Source organism: Arachis hypogaea, chromosome 13 (genome assembly GCF_003086295.3).
Source record: "Arachis hypogaea cultivar Tifrunner chromosome 13, arahy.Tifrunner.gnm2.J5K5, whole genome shotgun sequence".
NCBI classification, from domain to species: Eukaryota; Viridiplantae; Streptophyta; class Magnoliopsida; order Fabales; family Fabaceae; genus Arachis; species Arachis hypogaea.
The window spans coordinates 129,270,652-129,278,932 of NC_092048.1; the positions used below are offsets into that span (position 1 = coordinate 129,270,652).

The 8,281-nt window shown below is 31.0% G+C and overlaps 1 protein-coding gene across 1 annotated transcript; it reads right to left on the reverse strand.

Annotated features, from left to right (window-relative positions):
* Positions 1-2,822: 2,822 nt before the first annotated feature.
* On the reverse strand, positions 2,823-5,545 carry LOC112733382 (gamma-glutamyl peptidase 5). The gene is made up of 4 exons (XM_025782322.2): positions 4,922-5,545; positions 3,795-3,950; positions 3,326-3,493; positions 2,823-3,171 (listed from the first exon to the last, which is right to left on the reverse strand). Exons 1-4 carry the CDS (start codon positions 5,237-5,239, stop codon positions 3,070-3,072), a joined length of 744 nt encoding a protein of 247 aa, XP_025638107.1. The 5' UTR covers positions 5,240-5,545; the 3' UTR covers positions 2,823-3,069.
* Positions 5,546-8,281: the final 2,736 nt, after the last annotated feature.

Below are 8,281 nucleotides of genomic sequence, written 5' to 3' on the forward strand. Positions count from 1 at the left end.
GAGCTTTTAAAACTATATATGTTAATTCTTGAATGAATGGATGATATAGCTTTAAAAAGTTATTTCCTATGATAAAATCCATTCCAAAATCTAACATATATATAGATGGAACAATGAACCTATAATTTTGAATAAAAATTTCAGCCATCTCTGCTTTTTGGTCAATTTTATATATTGATTTGTCAGCTATTCTAACTCTTAATGGTTTCTTTAATTTTTTCCAATCAAGTTTTATATTTGTACTAGCAAAGCATTGTGTTGCTCCAGTATCTATGAAAGCATTTATAAACTTTTCTGTTATTTTTATAGTAATAAATGTGGCATTATTACTCAGCCTCTGAGTCTGTTTCTGAGACATATTCAAAAATATAGTCTAAGTTATCATCAGATTCTTCTAATGGTTCCATGAAACAAGATTTAGCAATTTCTATTTGTTTAGTAAGATCCTTTTTATCCTTCTTTTTTGGACATTCATTTGCATAGTGTCCTTCTTCTTGGCAATACCAACACTTACAATTTTCTTTTTTATTGGGGCAATAGTCATTTTTTTGTCTTTTATTTTTATTGTTATTTCTTTTTCTAAAATACCTTTTTTTTTCTCCAGTTTGGATAGTATTTTCTTTTTCTAAATTGATATTTTTTTTTTCTTTGAAAATTTTTACTAAGACCATATTTTTGGGGTATCTCTTCATTATCCTGAGAGCAAATTCTAATTATATTTGTAAATCTTTTTTGAGTTGCTTCTTGCATACAACGTTCTTTTATTTCCTCTCTTATTGCAGAGGTTGCTCCACCAAAATTATTTTCAATTGTCCCTCTATTTATTTCTCTTATAAATCTTCCCATTATAAATTCATTAGCAGGATATGGAAGTTTTGTTATATACATACTAAGATAATGATTTTTATCTTCTTCTTTTAATTTGTAATAATGTATTCTATATTCACATATATAAGACTCCACATTACATAGATCATATATCTGAATATTAGCTAAATGGTTTTTTGCTTCTTGATATTCTTTATTATAGACTTCTTGTCTATGATCTATAATATTTTTTCCAAAAAATTCTTTATATAGAATCATCATTATATATAATATCTTATCATAAGCTGTTGTTTTTGTTGCTAATTCTTCTATTATTTGGTTTTCTATTGATGTCATATAATCTCTTATAGTTCCTTTAGTATGAAACCCTATGTAATTCCAAATATCTCTTCCAGATAATTCACTAAGTTTTGGATTAGTAAAGGCTTCTAATAAGAAGGAATTCAACCAATTTTCGAAAATTTCTTTTTCATTCTTTTTACAGTCTAAGTCAAGCATTCTTTTTCCTTCCATTTCCTGGATTTTAGGAACGTATTTTGATGGTATTTTTGTATATTTTGAATCTTTATTTATAAACCCTTTTTTAAAAGCATAATTATCAAAACCCGTTTCCCATTTAAATTGAGATTGATTATTCTTAGATGTTCCAGCTTCATTTTTTACTTGTATTGGAATTGCTGGTTCTTCATCACTTGAATAATCTAGGATGTGTTCTTCATTTTCTATATTTTCAGAATTTACTAATTCTTCTTCTATTTGAAATCCCTGTTCCATAATATTATTTTCTTGAGCCATTTTTAATTGTTTAAAAAGCATTGTAACTTCTTCTAATTTTTCTTCAATATTCATAATTTCAGTGGTGGTTTTACTTTTAAATCTGTTACGTTGATTATATTTTGAAACTTTTCTTCTTTGGGATTCTCTTTTTCCTTATTTCTTTGAAATTTTATGGATACTAATATTTCTTCAAGCATATCTACTATAGAATTTAATTGTGGGTTAAAAGTATGATAAAGATGTGGGGAGTCATTTCCATGGTAACATTTTTTTGAAATTCCGTGTGAAAAATAAGTTTTTTCGGGTTTTTGATGTCCTTCAATAAAACTTATAGTAAAATAAAGATTTTGAGAAAAATCATTTTGTATTGATTTTAAGAATTCGGTGTCATTACAATTAACATTAGTTAAAATCATTAATTTTTGATCTATTAATTTTGATAATTTAATTATTTCTTCTCTTAAATCTTCTAATTTACTTTTTTTTTATTAGGTGACGCTTTTCTTTGTGAAAAGTTACGGTTTTAAGTGAAAAGTGTGATTTTAGAATGTATGGTTTAAATTTTGCCACGTAGGCGTCTTTACCATAAAGTCATTTTTGGGATCTTTATTTAAGTGGTGCCTAAGTCTTCACATGGTTGGTGTAATTATATTATTCTATCCATCCACACAGGTTGGTTTAGATAAGATGTATCCAATGAATTTAATAGATTGGTTTAGATGAGATGTATCAAAAAAATGTTTGGTAACCAAAGAAAATTAGTCAAAAATAACCATAATTTGCATTACCGTTTATTAAATTCCTTTTGTGAATTTTTTTAGATTTAGATAAAGGAGAGAATGAAACTTTATACTGGATGGTATTTTGGTATAGTTAGTTATATATATTATATATGTAGCCTCTAGATTCATTCACTCATTCAACTTTTATAGACGGCATCAGGAAGAAAATGATTTTTATTTCATAGTAAGAGAAAACATGTGTGGTTAATAAAATAAAAGACGCACATTGTATTCTTAATTAATTTTGCGTTTCCTAATTAAGAAAACTTCCCTGAGAGTTTTTCGTTTTGGCAAAGTGTGGCTTATCACCTCACACAGTTGTATCATAGCTAGTATTATTATGCATGTGCAATAAGGCTTTCAAGTTTCAAACAATGGGTATGATTTCATAAGTAGCACGCATTTCTACTTTTCACCAACTAGTCCAATTCAAGATTGATAATAGTAAAGGTAGTTTTATTCCCCTAGTTAATTAATTTCACATTGATGTGCAATTACATAATTTCTGTAATATGCAAGAGTAGCTGTGCTTGCATTAGTGGAAATTGACATAATTTCCCTTTCTTAAATTAATTACTCCTATATGATAGATCTCATCTCTCTTCCACATTAATATATCATTTATTTACAAAACCCGCCCTTTCCTTAATTAAGTATGCATTATTGTTTCGTTAATTATTTATCACAACCGACCCTTGAGAAAACTAACGCAGATCCTCTTCCATGCTTCTTTGTCTGGCTCCCAAAATGCAATTTTCTCCCTTACTTCTACAGCCAAATCATCCTGTCATATTACAAATCATACTTAGAATTTGTAGAATATTTTAGTCACTAACAAATTTAATTTTTCAAATAGTCTCCACATTAATTTTTGTTTTGTAGCCAGAGAAGTGTGTATATAGAATTAAAATATATAGAAGATGGCACTGGTAACATACCATAATGTAATCTTTATTAAGAAGGCGATCAATAAGGTGCAAAAGAATGTCTTTAGAGTATTCAGGGTGACCTTGGATTCCCATAATGTGATCTCCATATCTAAACATTTCAATTCCAGTTTTCTCTGACCAAGCAATCACCTCTGCCTTAGCTGGCAGCTCTCTTACCTAAAATAATTAAATCCCATATTATCATCACGTAATTATATTATAAAATCTTAGGGTAGACATATACATGAGACAATAATTATTTAATTTTGATGGAAATAATAATAATAATAATGTATAACAATACTATTTGTATATTAAAATTAGTCATAGTGTATTTGTGTATAAATATATGTGTTAGGTAGCTTATTTTCAATATATATTTTGTATTTCAACATATATTTTATATTAGTAACTGATTTTAGTGTATACGTAATATAGTTGAATAATTTAGACACATATGCACTATGCATGCACACACCTCGTCCCTGTGGCACTCAATAATAGAAAGCTTTAATGGAATGTCGAGAGATGTCAGTGCCAATGGTGAAGAAGAAGACAAGGTTATGGTTCTGACACCGATGTCCCAACCAGTCGGAGAACGACTCACCTTCCCTCCCAATGCACGCCCAAGTATCTGATGCGATTTTGGTACATAAATAGTTAAATACAAATATAAAAACCTTCACAAGCAAAAGCTAAAAAACAATTTGATTTATATATACATTGGCAAACATTATCATATACGTCATAATATATACCCGTCCAATCTATAAAGCAATCTTCAATTTAAAAAAATAAAGGCGATGTATCATGTATGGAATTCTGGCCAGTTTCATTTCGGAAATATTATTCAGAATTAAGATAAATAGATGTTGATGTAATATGCATTATGTATATTACCATATAGTAAAAGATACATTTTCTTTGAAAGTAACGTCTGCAGATTAAGGATGTATTTTAATTAAAATTTCTTTAAAATATATCCATAATTCATTTGAGCTAAATTCATTAACTAAATATGACACTAACTAGTGGGCCATGAGGTTGGATATGTACAAATGTACTTATTTAAACAAAAAATCAAAATATACATGTCTCGTCACTAACTAACTTGGGTATGAACAGCAACATGTGAAATTATAATGAAACAAAGTTAAAAAGGAGGCCCAAAAGGATAACCACGCAAACATATACTTATACTTAGTTTAACTAAAAAGCCAATTTTTTTTTCAACCAATATTCACTAATTTTTTTAACATTATTTTGTTATCATAAATTTGAATCTCTAAATCCTAACTTGTTTAATAAATAAAGAGAATAAATTACTATTTGTACTCGCATGTTGGTTACACAATTGGTCTGTTAGCATATTCTTGGTACACAAAAATTATCTTCCATGAATACAATTGTCGTTTTATTCTTATATAAATACATTTGTGAGCGTTTCTATCTTTCATAGATATAAATGGTAATTTATTCTAAATAAAGGTTAAAAGAATAATTGAGTAATTGATTGGTTATGTATATGAAAGTAGCGATTCTTGCAGTTTGGACGTGGCAATATGTAATATGCGGGTGGAATGAAAGGAACAAGTTGGCACTTACCTGGTGGCCAAAGCAAATGCCGAGGATCTTCTTGTTCATGGAGTTGAGTTTGTGGAGCAAATTGATGAGGTCATGGATCCACGTGTCATTAGCATAGGCATCGTTACAGCTGCCAGTGATAACGAAGCCATGGTAGAGAGGCAACTCATGCTCGTCTGGAAATTCACCCATGGCCACCCTGTAAACGTCCCATGTCTCCCCTGCCTCCGCCAGCATTCTTACGAAAACCCCAAAATACCCTCCGTGCTTCTTCCTCACGTACTCCGAATCCTCTGCGCACAGCAACACCGCGTACCTCTTCTCCTCATCTCCCTCCATCTCTCTCTCTCTCTCTCTCTCTCTCTTTCTCTCGTCAGGTGTATTTATGCTGAGCTCTTGCCAATGGCAAGCCTCTTTTTAAAAGCCAGTGCCGGTGTTACCAAACTGCCCATGCTTTTTTCACTTTATTACATTTTTATCCTTACTCCAAGAAGGAATGAAAAAGGAAAACGACCCTTGCCTTGCGAGTCGTGGTTTTGACCCCAAGACTGCATTTGTAAACGCCGTTATTTTTTTATTTTTTTTTTCCGTAGTCGATAGTTGATACTTGATACTCAACAACAACAACAGCATATAGTTTTGATTAAGCGGCAACATGAATGTGGCCGGAATTATGGATAAGGGGTAAAATACCTAATAATGAATCTGTTCTTGATAGAGATATAAATTCGTAGTAATAAATGGGATCCGATTCCATGGTATAATCAAGTGTACCAATTGTTTCAAGAGTTCCGAATCTTTTGGTTTTTCATTGCTTTCACCTTATTATAATCTTATCACTGCTGTAGTGCTGTCTATTATTGGCGAAATTAAAGGTAACGCTCTTTATAATTTAGGAATAACGATTAACTTATTATTATTATTTTCAGAAACTCAAGAGTAAAATAGAGTTGTTTTCACATCAACTCATGCAGGATTAATGACCAACATGTAATCATGTATTGTGTTGTGGTTCAAAAAAATTGATTTGTTTTCAAATCCCTTAAAAAAATAGTTTATTTGAATCAAATCAAAACCAACCTGTTTTTTTCTTTATATTAAAAACAAATTGATTTTTTAGTTAAACATATCTCAATAGTTGAGCCTGTATGGCTGTTTCTTTACGTAAACACAATTCTGGCCATAAATATATAGTCACTATTTTTTTTTATCGTTGCAATAGTGTGATAACGAGAAGAAGTTTGTACAATAAAGTACAAAGAATATGTAAAACTTTTGTTACACAAAGTGCATAATAAGTTAACAATTATTTCTTTTGTTTCTTCAACGCAAAAGCACAAATATTCTCGATCAAAAGTGAGGAAATACACAGATAAATTCTTATTTATATATTATACGGAATATTAATTTTTTTTATTCTAAGAAATGATCTTGGCCATTTATTTTAAAAAGTAAGAGAAGAGAAAGTGAAAAGTAAAAAGGAAATAAAATGTGAAGAAATTTTTTTTCTCGTTAAAATAAATAAGAATTTTTAGAATACACTGGGTATATTATTGATGATTCTACTTTGTGCTCGTTATTCTAACGAAAGAAGAAAGAGTCACATCATATTTTGCAATTATATATTGTAACAAACAAAACATGGAATAAACGTTGTTTATGATTGATTTCTTTTGTTTTTTAAAGATTGAAGTGAGATTTTGATCTCATTCACAATATGTTGAATATTTCCTTAACGGTTTGAACTTGAATCAGATCTTTTGTTTAATACATATGCAGTGAAGACGTGAAAACCAATCATTGATAATAATAAATTTGTGAAAGAATAGAAAAATAAAAGAATTGTGAAAAAGAAAAGATGAAATTTTATTAATTGTTGATTGAATGAATTGTAAATTATGAAGGTAAAACTAAGTATATATAGAGTATTGGCCTATGAAAGATAAAAGTAGATAAAGATAAGATAAAGATAAAGATAAAGATAAAGATAAAGATAATTATAAGATAAGATAAAGACTAAATTATAATTTAATTTGTGTATTTTGTTGGGCTGAATTTGTGGGCCGTGAGACGTCTTTATTGTTGTCATGGGCTAAGGTGGAAGAGTGATTTAATACGCCCCCGCAAGCTGGAGGATGAAAGATGTCAAGAACACTAAGCTTATTCAGATTAAAATGGAAGAGTTGAGGAGACAAAGGCTTGGTGAAGATGTCAGCTAGTTGTCCAGAAGAGGGAATCGGGAGAAGTTTCATCACTCCAGCTTGAGCTTTTTGTCGAACCAAGTGACAATCAACCTCTAAATGTTTGGTCTGTTCATGAAAAATCAGGTTAGCAGCAATATGAAGAGCACTCTGATTATCACAATATAAAACTGGTGGGCGGATAGGAGAGATGCGTAAAAATTGTAACACATTTAGTATCCATTGAAGTTCACAAGTTGTGTTGGCAAGTGCACGATATTCTGCTTCCGTGAAAGAGCGGGCAACGGTGGTTTGTTTCTTGGTCTTCCAAGAGACTAAAGAACTGCCTAAGAAGAAACAATAACCTGTTAAAGATCATCGAGTGTCAGGACATCCGGCCCAATCAGAGTCACTGAAGCCGAGAAGCTAAATTTCTGATTCCCTTGGAAAGAAAAGTCCTTTGTCGGGACTAGTTTTCAGATGTCGTAACACATGCTTGGCAGTTTGAAGATGAGATTCAGTAGGAGATGCCATGAATTGACTTAATTGTTGAGTAGCATACATGATGTCCGGTCGAGTAGTGGTGAGATAGATAAGACGGCCAACCAAACGACGATATACAAAAGGGTCGGATAGCAGGGGACTTTTGTCTTGATATAGTCTTGTGGTACTATCCATTGGAACAGAGGCAGGTTTAGCACCTAATAAACCAGAATCCTCCAAAAGATCAAGACAATATTTTCTCTGAGATAAGCAAATTTCCTTCTCTGATTGAGCAACTTCAATACCCAAAAAATATTTTAATGGGCCCAAGTCTTTAATTCGAAAGTGTTGGTGCAAAATAGACTTAATGGCAGCAAGTTCAGAAATGGAATTACCAGTGAGAACAATGTCGTCAATATAGACTAAAAGGATAGAAATTTGATCACCAATGAATTTGACAAATAAACTATAATCATATGAGGTCTGCTGATATCCATGAGATAGCAAAAGATGAGAAAGTTTCTCATACCACATACGACTAGATTGTCGTAAACCATACAGTGACTTTAGTAGCTTACAGCATTGATTCGGTTGAGGAGATATAAATCCGGGTGGCAGAGTCATATAAACATCCTCAAAAAGATCCCCATGTAAGAAAGCATTATTGACATCCAACTGATGTATAGGCCAATGCTTCATAGAGGCCAATGCCAAAACT